The sequence below is a fragment of the Chenopodium album genome, chromosome 5 (genome assembly GCF_948465745.1).
Source record: "Chenopodium album chromosome 5, dcCheAlbu1.1, whole genome shotgun sequence".
NCBI lineage: Eukaryota > Viridiplantae > Streptophyta > Magnoliopsida > Caryophyllales > Amaranthaceae > Chenopodium > Chenopodium album.
This window is the reverse complement of record NC_137838.1, coordinates 8,251,438-8,264,213: the sequence shown is the minus strand read 5'-3', so window position 1 is coordinate 8,264,213 and position 12,776 is coordinate 8,251,438. Positions and strand designations below refer to the sequence as shown.

Below are 12,776 nucleotides of genomic sequence, written 5' to 3'. Positions count from 1 at the left end.
TTTCTCCACTCTATATATATAAATAAATCTACTAAAATTCTCTAATGCCATCTTCTTCCTCTTTCCTCCCCTCTCCTCTTCTTTGTTTTCATACAACAAAGAAGAAAGAAAAAACAAAAAAGAGGGGCTAAAATTTCAACCAAAAAAAAAAAAAGATGGTTAAGTTTTCAAAGGAATTGGAGGCACAACTTATACCAGAATGGAAGGATTATTTTGTAAACTATTGGCAGCTAAAAAAACATATCAAGAAAATTAAACTCTCCCTCAAACCAAAACAAGCAGCTCAAGTTTACACTTCCGGCCATTGCTCCAGCTTCGGTCACTCGGTTTTCGATCCCGTTCGTTCCTTCGTCTCCATGCTCTCTAATAAACTCCATGTTGGTAGCTCTTCTTCAACAGGTGATAATGAGGTATACATAACTCATTTTCGAGTTTTCGAAAAAACGTTAACCATACTTACCATATTTTTGGGGTGGTGTGGGAGGGTTAAGGAACACATTAATCTTGATTATTCACGTGGATTTTAAGTGATTAAAGGCTTTAAGTTAGGATTAAAGCATATACTTTTTGATGATTACTTTGAAAAAAAAAAACTTGCTAATGTTTTTCTTGTTCTTAATATTAAAGGACTATTTCATGAAGGTTTTTTTTTTCCCCTCTTAAGTAACGTTGCAAAATTGAACAATATAATATTAGTAGTCATTTACATCTTTATTTAAACATAAAAAAGAATTTAATGTTTTAATTATTTTTTTACATGGTGGTTATAACCTTCATGGTATGTTACACTATATATATCCATATTTTCTTTTAAGGCATCAAATTAGTCACAGAGCTGGGATAACATAAATTACAAATGGGGGCGAGACAAAATACGTGTTAGCTACAGTTTAAAAGGTCGTTTTTTAGAATTTGGTTTTAGGGCAAAGTTTTTTGAGGTATTCATTTCATTAGTTTTGGACACAATTTTAAAACATAGCTAGGTGGTAATGATTTTTTTTTTTTTTTTTACTATATATTGTTATACTTGAATATCCCGTAATCTCGTGTTAAAAAGGAATATCCTTGTCATTTGTGGTGGCCACCCGTATCTAATTTGTGGCAAGGAGTAAATATGAGTGTTTAACTTTTGTTACCTAAACTTTTGATTTTAGATGCACAAATAATGATGTATTATTGGTGTAATGGCTTTTTGGTGTGTGGGAAGTGGGGACACATTTTATTAATCAAGTTGAGTATATTAATGGCATCAATTACATAATACTAAAAGCGAATCTGAGATGACACCTGTCATGTTCTGATTAAAAATTTTCCCGCCACTTTTTTCTTTCCAATTTTTTTCTTTTTTGTACAAAATCTTCATTACTATTATTTTATATATCCTATGATATTTAACTTTCAATTTGGCAACTATATACGAAATATATTCTATATGCATATCTTTCAAATTTTTTATAATAGGTATTTTTGTATAATAAACAAACACATAATAAGGTAATATATTAGAATAATAAAATGTACTACTCCCGTACTTCGTATCATTCTACAACGTATTTTTTCTTTGAAAGTTTTTTTTGCTCTAACCAGGATTTGATACTTTAGCTATTATCATTTTTTTTATTTTTCTTTTTTTATAATACTCCATTCGTCCCCTTTTGATAGTCCCTTTATGGACATTTTTCACGGGAATTAATAAGTACAAATAAGAATAGTAAAAGTACATTGAAAAAGTAAATTGACATTGGGTATGAAAAAAAGTTGAAAGAGAGAAAGTAATAAAAGTACATAGAAAAATAAAATTTACCTAGAAAATTTAAATTTACACAAATATTGTTGCAAATTGGAGAAAATTTTGGTAAAAAATTAATATTAATGGTTGTTGGAAAAAGCAAATGGGGTGAACATTTTGGGACTAAAATTTGCCCATAAGAGACTATCATTTGGGGACGGAAGGAGTAATAACATTACAATTCAATAACTATAAACACAAATATAAAACAAAATGAAAAAATCATGATTATTAAATATTATAAAAATTAGTCAATTAAATTTGTAAAACATTGTGCCAGTTATAGTATGCTACTCCGTATAAAATATTGTGCCGGTCAAAACATGCCAACAAAATAGGGACATATGGACATATAATTACATTGCACGAGTTATAATTATAAATTGCATTCTCATGTAAAACACTATAATCATTAAATTTTTGTGTTTTTTTAATGTTTAATAATCAATAACTTTTGATAACAATATAATATTAATTCAAGTTTTTTTTTTTTTTTTGAAAAGAAATTCAAGTATTTGTTTCAATTAAAAATATTGTTTTTTTTTATGGAAAAAAAAATTATTGTTGTATTAACATTATAATTCACTGATTCATAATTTGATTAAGTAAAAACCGTGCGTTGCACGGGATTTAAACTAGTATTATAATAAACAAGAAAACAATCTTTTCCATTTAAATAACATAAATATTGCGAGTAGAAAGTTATAAAATTTAATTATTTATATAAAAACTTTGGAGTTTTAATATATTACCGCACATAATTATAATATAAGAAAAATATAATAAAAATGAAAATTTTTGCTTTTATAAGTTTTTTTTATTTATTTTTTATTTTTTTTTTGGTTGAAAATAACAATTTTTTGTGAATTAGTAGTGTTTGTGTGTAACATAACTAACATCAACATACAATAACATTGATTATAAAATATTTTATATATCAAATCTTAGTTTCATTTGTAGTACCTGATGGAGTTTACTTCTATTTAGAATATTCTTTCAATATGAATGATGTGATGAAAAATATAGAGGTTTTAACATTAATTAACCAATAATTAAAAAGAAATCCTAGCTTGTTCTTTTATAAAAAAAAAATAAAAAAAAAATAGAAAAAAAAAATCCTATGTTTCTAATTAAAAAAAAAAAGTGAGAGAATAACATCGTCATCTAGAAAAAGCTTTGTAAACATGTTTTCTCCCCGTTCATTGGACATAAAAAGAAAAATAAAATCGGACCCTCTTTTATTTGTATTTATTAAGGTAAAAAATATATGTTATTAAGCACTAGGTAGCTTAAAAATGCATTCCATACCTTTCGGTTTCTCTTTAAATTTTTGTATGTTGATAGCAAGCAAATAGGTCACTTTCTCTTCTTTTTTAGAAGTTGATGTAAAGACCAAAATTTTGTCCCTTTAAATGTTGTCTGTTATGCATGATTATGGGGCCATTTTTATGGTATAATAACCATCATGCACGAAATCATCGTGACATAAAACTACTAAATCATGAAATTAATTAAAGCAATATAATTTCCTTTATTTTATTTTAGAATTTAAAAGAGTTACAAGTATAACAAGGTAACAAAAATTTTTACAGGCAGTGAAGAGAACATCTATAGAAGAGGAGGATGATCAAGAAGATCAATTACGCGAAGAAAATGAAACAGAACTTTCTCAACTCTTCTCAGAAGAAGATGAGGTAAAACGATGTAACTCTTCCTATTAGAACATTTATTGTCATGTATATTGTATCGAACTGTACCTTATAGTCAAAGGTTTACCATGATCTTAATTTTTTTAAAAAAACCCTAACATAGAGATCGATAAAATTAATGATGATATAGGTGAAGATGTTTTTTGATGTGTTGGACGAGGAATTAGAGAAGGTAAATCGTTTTTACAGTGCTAGGGAAACTGAGTTCCTAGAGAGAGGAGAAGCTCTTCTTAAGCAACTACAAATATTACAAGACCTTAAACAAATCTTAGAACAACGTCGTCGAAAGAATTTCTCATCACCAAAATCGTCTTTTCATGGAGGATTTATGTCTCGTTCTAATTCTAATTCTACGCGAAATTCGGACACTTCTGGTAAGTTTACGTACAATAATTTTTCATTTATTATGAATGTTATTAACATGATTTTGTTACATAATTACACTTGTATCTTTCTTGTTAACAAAATTGACATGAATCTTATATTTAATAATAATAAAATAACGTTAAAATAATTATCCTATTGACTACTCTTATATCATGCATGTTAGTATATGTCTTTTTGTGTGTATATATATATAATATGCATTATCAAACTTAAATATGAATATGTTTTGATCAAGACCTAACACTAGTTCCATTAACAAATTAAACTTTGCTTACGACACTAATCCAATTTTCCACTAACTTTCCTAAACATGATAACTTTTTTGTGAGATAATACATAAAACTTTTTGAAATTTGGCAACCAAGCACAAATAATCCATTCAAATAATTTTACTTGATCGAGAACAAACGTCTTTTTACTATGAAAAGTTATACACAAATCATATTCCGTAATTATATACTAAGTGTACACAAATGTTTACATAGTCATAAGATACATAGGATAGAAATAAATATCGAAATCGTTTACATCACTACCTAAAATTATATGTATCTTTTGACACAACAAATAAGTCATAAGATTATAGTAATATATAAGATGACCTTGAGTAGACGTACATGCATCATGCATGAGTACTAAAATTTCAGTGAAGCACGCTTTTATTTTTTGCTTTGAAGTTTACAATTATAGCAGTAATACGAGGTCATATCATTTCTTAGCTTAATAGCTTTCTCATATTTTTGCCTAATTTCTTGTTTCTAATATCTAATATAATACTAATGAGACCCCATTAGTTTTTAATACTATTAGATTATAGAGATTAATTGTTCCACATAATTACACATATACAAAATAGATTAAAGTATGGAGTACTAATGCAAGTATGCAACTTAGTTTCACTTCTTCAAAATTCAAGCCAATTTTGTAAGGGAAATGTTTAGTACTCGGTAAAAACTTGTATACAATGTACGTGTAGACGTGTAGTATACTTTGATCCGTTTATATTCAATAACTCTATATCAAATACAATTAATTTCTTCAATTGAATAAATTTGACTTATCAATTATACCCAATACATTTATTATACAAAGTATACAAGATCCATGCAAATAATTACGTGCCAAAACAAACCATTAATTAATATAACACTTTAAAAATTAAAGAAGCAACTTCAAAATTAGCGGACTACGGATGGTTTAATTATATTATTGACCCTACATAAAGTAGTGTCCAATATATATTCATATATATAGCTACATATAGTGGGTTGTTAGTTGTTAAATGCTTAAAAACAGTAAGTAATAGTGTGTCTTTTGCCATATGATAAGAAAAAAGAAGTTAGTGGGATACGACGACTCTCAATAGCAAAACAAACAAAAATGGCAACTTGAATAGATTAGTGGCAACTACTAATATTAATTACAAGTACTTAGTATGTTATTTGTGGTAGCTAGGTTGGTAGCTGGTTGTTTGTACATGAATTATAATTTAAGAAAAAACGACGGTGCAAAACTCATCATGTAACTATAAATTTGAGGTCACAAGTTCAAATATCACCATCTCGGTCTACTAGCAATGATGTTGGTTAAGTAGGAATTTTCTCCTTACAAAGTAAATGTTGTAGATAATTAAATAAGCTTGGTTAGATTATAAGTTCGATTATAATTTAATTAAGTATATATTTATAGTGGCAGACACCTGAGTACAGTGCCCCTCAAAATGTTACTATATGGTCCAATATAACATGGTTGCTTATGTAATGTAGGACATTATCATTAAATTAATTCATTATCATGGACTTTATAATAGGATCTCCACTATACTCTTTTTAGTCTTCATGTCCTCTGACTTTTTATGTTGACCTTCTACTTTATTATACTATTCCTTTTGTTATGTTATTGGTTAGGAATCAAGTGGATTATTTTCACCAAATTTCTCATGCAATTGTGGCCTCTAATTTAATATTGCCACATCTATGTTTTTAAATTCCATATATCAGTATTGTACTATTATAAGTACTCCGTAATACTTTGTACTACCTCCGTCCCTTATCTAGAGGGCTATTTAGATTTTTTTTCACAAAATTTAAGAAAGTTGTAGATTTTATAAAACTAATGATTGGGAGTACTAAAACACATTTTTCAACAAAAGTTTTAGAAATGAGCCTCTGAGTACTCCTAAATCTACACACCCGAGTGTATGTAAAAAATTATATGAAGTATATCCTTAAGCCTATTTAATTTTAGTTTCGCATTTTTAGAACTAATCCATTGATCCTATTTACATTTCACCAATTCACATTGCAATTTTTTTTTCTTTTTCTTTTCTATAATTGGTTAATAATTACTTTGATTATTTTAAAGAAAGTAAAAAAGTAGTACATGTCATTCATACAAAGTATGAACCCTAAGAAATCTCTACATTCTCCTAATTTAATTTGACATTTGTTAAGAAAAACACAAACATAATAGCAATCGTGTGGAACTCTAAACAAAAATTCACCTAGATTTTTTAGGGATTAGACACCAACTAATTTAATTGCTCTTCACCCACAAAACAAAAATCAACTGTCTTAATCAAATCTTATTTCTTTTGTTTGTCTCACCACTTTTGATTACTTTTCTAGTATAATCTAAAGTTTCCACCTTTTTTCCTACTTACCCATCAAATGTTTTCCAATGATCTTTGTTAAAATTGATGTAATATGTGGTAATTTTTAATTTCTGGGATTTGATTTGGTGGGTTTTATCTGGGGTTTCGAGTTTTGAAATTGCACACAAGGTGTTTGTTTTAATTCCTCAGAGAAGTATCTGAACTTGGATTTAAGGACTGCTTAACTTTGTTGTATTACTTGACGTTGAATTATGAGAAATTTCATATTGATTCTACTAAAATGAATTGATATAGCAGTGATTTGTTAGAAATTCTATACTTCTTTAACTGGATTTGATTACTAAAAGAGGATGGAAATCAATAATTTGCAGAAAACCTGTCTGATGCCAATGAGGGTACAGAAGCCTCATCACAGACAGATGAGGTAGTAGCAGCTCTTGAAAAGAATGGGTTGAATTTTATTGGGGCGGCTAACCGGTCTAAGACCAAGAAAGGGAAGCCAAAGATGGCCCTGAGGATTGACATTCCAGCCACCACCCCAGCTCGGACAATCTCCGCTGTAACGTCTACATTATGGGAGGATCTAGCCAACAGTACTAGCAAGGACTGCCCTAGGGAGATGATTAACAGGAAGAAAATTCAGTGTGCTGAAAAGATGATCAGAGGGGCTTTTGTGGAACTTTACAGGGGTCTTGGCCTTATAAAAACTTACTGGTATATATATGAAACTTATGGAGTTTGTTTTTATTTCTTGTTTGATTGCCTTATTTCGATATAGCTGGTGCATATGTAATGATATCCAAATGCTAATTGTGGTCTACCATTTGACAGTACACTGAATTTGGTAGCATTCACGAAGATTCTCAAGAAGTTCGACAAGGTATAACACTGATTTAAATTATTATGGACTTGTCATCTAAGTTCTAACAATCTAAGAATGGTTGGTTGCTTAGTCACTTTCATGTGTAAAAAATGATGGATTAATCGTTATCCTATCACCATGCTGGAGTATGTAACAATAACAGCTGCACCCACATATCTGAGCTACAATTTACTAGTTGCATCAATCATGTGGAAAACAGAAACACTTTAATTCTTCATCCCAATATCCATCATAAAATGGTGTGGAACTTTTAATCAGCATTTTCACCAAAGTAGTTATTGGATTCCTTAATTCGGACAGTATTCTACTTGGGAAGGACACTAAAAATAGATACCCCTCTGCTAAAAAAAAGGTATACTCGCCTTTTCTGTTAGAATGTCAATATGCATACACTGGGGTAAAGAGACATTGTGGTAATATTGGTAAGTGTACTTTCAGAAAGTGCAACTGGTAGCTCAATGGATCCAAATTGCTTTTAGTTATCCAAATGGACTTTTCTTACAGTTGTTCTTGGAATAAAATCTAAGCTAGTGGCTTCGTTAACCTTTTTCCTAGCAAAATATGCTTGTGTAAATTTGTATGGTGAAATAATTTTTCTTATAAGGTAAGTTTTGATCAGTTGTGATTAATGTGAGAATTCTCATTTGCTTGAACAGGTAGCGAATCGACAAGCATCTGCTGGTTATCTGAAAACAGTGAAGAGTTCCCATTTCATGAATTCTGACAAGGTGTGGAAATGATTTTTTTTTTTCCCCCTCTATGTGAATCATAATTTGCTTTCTGTAGTTTCTGAAATATTCTAGCGTATTGGTTAATAACATGTAATGCTTTGAATTGAGTCCCTTAAACGCATCATTTTCCACCAAAATGTAGAGGAAAAGTAGATTGAACTTGGAATCTTTCGTCGTAAAGTTGGATAGTCTGAACATTATGAATATAAGATTGCAAGAGCAATAGGCTATAGGAAGGATTCAAGATCCTGTTAGGCAGTGGCTGCTGTAACTTTTGAGAGTTAAAACATTTTGTATTGCCAACTTGTTGATTGTGCAATTGAGTTTATGTTAAAAAAAAGTTATCTAATTGAGTTGCTATTTTTCATGGTGGTGTCATAAAGGTGGTTAGACTAATGGATGAAGTGGAGTCCTTATTCATCAAGCACTTTGCCGACAACGACAGGAAAAAGGCTATGAAGTTCTTGCGTCCTCAGCAACAGAAAGACTCCCACATGGTTACTTTTTTTGTTGGTAAGTTTATCTTGCACCTAATGCCCAAGAAAAAAAAAATAACAGTTAATTATATTTGACCTCTTTATTCTTAGATAAAATGTCATTCTTTCATATCACAATACACTCTGCATATAGATGTTGTTGACAATGCTGCCAATGATATAATTGATTCACAAGTTTGTTTACCGCTTGATTAAATTACATACTTTTATGTTTGCAATTAGCATTAATATAACCAATTAGCCTTTAGTTGAATTCAATTTTGACACGTAGTTTTTCTTAAGTGGGTGGTTGTATCACATGATTAATCATTTTCCACTACCATTTTAAATTAAGTTAATAGTATACTTCATATGTGTTTATCAATTATGAAAGAAATTGCAGTTATCTATTACTCCCACAAAGACCCTTCTTTTCTCATTCTTTAAGCTCCATACTAACTGTTTTTTGCTCCACATTAGTTATCAGTTTAGAATACCAATGCACTATTATTTGTTTGATTTGAATACCAATGTGATCTCAAATAACTCTCACTAGTCATAGGCAGATGAACTGAAACTGTTGTGTCAATGATAATGATAATTTGACTAACATGATAATTTAATACAAATATATGATGAGAAAATTGTCTATAAGATTGAGCAACTTATTACTGAATAGATATCTTTTTGAACCCATGAACCTCAACAATAAGAAAATTTCATGATTTTTAGCTGGTTCATTAACTCTTTTTGGTTTGTTTGGAACAGGGTTGTTTACGGGCTGCTTTGTGACCCTTTTTGTTGTATATGCTATTTTGGCACATATTTCTGGTATGTTTTCGCCTGGAAGCAAAGATGAGTCTGGTTACATGGAGACCGTTTATCCTATTTTTAGGTAATCATCAAATCTTTTCTTATATTTTTCAAACTCTTATTGCCTTTGCCTTAGCTCCCTTGAGAATTTAATTATTCATAAATCATCAGGTTGTCTTGAATATATTTCTTAAACCTCTATTTATCTATCTCTAATAGTGCGTTGAGTACTTGGAATTGAAACTCTAATTGAAGGTCTGGGATGGTACCTAGAAACTTACTGTTTATTTTAATTTCTTTTGACATTGGAGGCCCAAAGGGCATTGGTGAGACTATCAACCCTGTAGCATATATCATAGGATGTGTCACATAGGCTTTATTGTCCTTGATTGTCCAGAGGGAACTCATGCATAATGTAGGTGAAGTACAGCCCAAGGTCACCTAAGCGAGCTAAGAGATTAATTCTCTGAGCTAGATTCTGGCCTGTCCAACTAAGACAATCTTCTTCTTGTGTGGTTCATAATGACCTAAATCACATGACGTCCTTTTGCCAATCTTAGACTTTATTGACATATGTTAACTGTGGAAAGCACTTCCAAAGTTCCAAGAACCGCATGTGAGACTTTCACCCAAGACTATGAAGAAAAAAAAAAGGGGGGGGGGGGGGGGGGGGGGGGGGACCTTTGTAAAGAAAATGAAAGAAAATGAGAGAAATAAACTTATTTCTTCAAGATCTATACTTATTCAGTCCTGCAATATTTGCAAATTTTGGAAACTGTCACTCACAAAATCATGAATCATAAACTCCAAAAGTTGCAAACATTTTGGGACGAAGAGTGCAAAACTGCAAATATACGCCTCCTATGCCCATTGACAATAGTGTGGCAAAGGACCATGGAATTCCCTAGTGGTGTCAAGCCACTTGGTTGTTACCCTCGGCCCTTGATGGTCCCAAAATTTATTTCTGGAGTCCTCAGGCCCTAAGGGGTACCTTCTGTTGTCTTTTTTTTTTTTTTTTTTTTTTTTTGGGGGGGGGGGGGGGGGGGGGGGGTATTGTTTACACTTTTGAATGATTAATATCCCTCTAAATTATTCTTTCATCAACTTTGTGGTGCAGCACATTTGCTCTGCTGAGCTTACATATGTTCATGTATGGATGCAACTTGCTTATGTGGAAGGCCACTAGGATCAATTATACATTCATATTCGAGTTTTCACCGAAGACAGCTCTCAAGTACAGGGATGCCTTTCTTATATGTACTTCCTTGATGACTGCTGTGGTCAGTGCCCTGGTCATTCACCTCATATTAAGATCTAGTGGTTTTTCTGCACAACAAGTTGACGCCATTCCTAGCATACTTCTCCTGGTTAGTTATTGTTACAAATATTATTTTCCTCCGTCTTCTACTCTTCTTCTACTACAATCATATTATGTGCAATTGTGATGGTGCAGTGACCACATATGGTCAGAGGAAGAATATAATTTTATTTTACCTTGGATTTTCAGATCTTTCTTGTAATCCTAATCTGCCCCTTCAATGCATTTTATCGTTCAACTCGATATAGCTTCCTCAAGGTTATACGTAACATAGTGTTCTCTCCACTGTATAAGGTAATATGTTTAACTAATTTATGCTTGCTTGAGATCTTGCTATATGGCTGTTCTTTGATGTAATGACTTACAAAGTAGGTATATAATTTAAGCTGACCAGTCTGTTTTGGAAATCATGTAACAGGTTTTGATGGTAGATTTTTTCATGGCTGATCAGCTGACTAGCCAGGTACTTCTTGAGAGTGGAACCATGATGTTATCAGCTTAACTATATTATTATCATTCATGAGCCCAAATACTAATCAAATGTGTATTTTTTACAGATTCCGCTGCTTAGGCACATGGAAACCACAGGTTGCTATTTACTTGCTGGCACTTTCAAGACACACCGCTATGATGTATGCAAGAAAGGAACAATGTACAGAGAGCTTGCATATGTCATCTCCTTTGCACCATATTACTGGCGTGCAATGCAGGTACCTAGTTCAATTATTAATGATTTTCTGCTGAACACATCATAAGTGCTTTCCATACTTGTCCTTCTGCTCTGTGTGATGCAAAGAGCAGTATTTCCTGCTCTAGCACCTCTTGAGTACACAAGAGTTTAAATAAATTGTTAACCCCCTTTTTTCTGTTTTTGGTGTCTTCCCTTTTCATGACCTTCAAGTGTGCCAGGAGATGGTTTGATGAATCTGACCCTAAGCAGTTAGCTAACTTGGGCAAGTATGTTTCTGCCATGGTCGCTGCTGGTGCTAGGCTAACATATGCCCAGCAACAAGAACCTACGGTTATTAGCACAATTCTAGTCGTGTTGACTTCTGTTGTGGCCACAATATACCAGCTATATTGGGATTATGTGCAAGACTGGGGATTTTTCAATCCCAATTCCAGAAACCAGTGGCTAAGGGATGATCTTGTTCTGAAGAAGAAAAGTATCTACTATATTTCCATTGTAAGTTCACATCTTGCTCTTTCCCCTTCTTTTCTTTTTTACATGTCAAAAAGAAACCAATTCAAATGGTAACTTTCCTTGTAGGTTATCAATTTGGTCCTAAGAGTTGCTTGGGTGGAGAGTGTCATGAGGTTTATAAAAGTTGGAAATATTGAAGCCAAATTTTTAGACTTTTCTTTGGCTTCTCTAGAAGTAATTCGTCGAGGACATTGGAACTTTTATAGGTAAGCCCTTAAAGAGTAGCTTTTCTCACTTGTGACATTTATCTCAGAATTGTAACAGGCTCCTAACCTTTTGTGACTTGGTTTTTCTTATCTTCTTTCAAATAACAGAGTGGAGAATGAGCACCTAAACAATGTGGGCAAGTACAGGGCTGTAAAAGCAGTTCCTCTGCCATTCCGTGAAACAGATTCTGACGGCTAAACTGTCAGCTGAAATCTTGTACAGATATCTCAAGTTCTTCAGTGGTGGAAGAAATGCAATTTTTTGTTTGTCTTCCACAGAACTTAAAAGAGCTGCGCTGAAGTATCCGTTACAGGTGAAAACCTCTCGCTCATTATGCATCTGAATATATACTCATGCAACCTGCAAAGCCCATTTCTGTACAGAAGGTGCACCATTGAATTCAGTCTCCATAAACTTGGAGATTTTGTTTCAGCAATATATATTGACCTAAATGTATGTTTATTTTTTGTAACAATGACATACGATTTCTTAAATGCAATAAATTTTTGACGCATTTGGCCGAATAGATTTCTGGATAAGTATCATCTGAGTTGATCTTATGTTCTTTTTTCTGCTTTTATCTTGTGAACCTGTCACCTATAGGCTATAACATTGGAATATAAGAATGCATATTCCAAGTGTATT

At 31.8% G+C, this 12,776-nt stretch overlaps 1 protein-coding gene across 1 annotated transcript; it reads left to right on the top strand.

Annotated features, from left to right (window-relative positions):
- The first annotated feature begins 155 nt into the window (after positions 1–155).
- On the top strand, positions 156–12,641 carry LOC145631769 (phosphate transporter PHO1-like). Its single transcript, XM_081683943.1, has 15 exons — positions 156–410; positions 3,382–3,483; positions 3,629–3,872; positions 6,871–7,213; positions 7,331–7,379; positions 8,039–8,110; positions 8,497–8,626; positions 9,358–9,484; positions 10,520–10,769; positions 10,910–11,014; positions 11,139–11,183; positions 11,278–11,430; positions 11,622–11,906; positions 11,991–12,130; positions 12,239–12,641. The coding sequence occupies exons 1-15, from the start codon at positions 156–158 to the stop codon at positions 12,327–12,329; spliced, it is 2,391 nt and encodes a 796-aa protein (XP_081540069.1). The 3' UTR covers positions 12,330–12,641.
- The last annotated feature ends 135 nt before the right edge of the window (positions 12,642–12,776 follow it).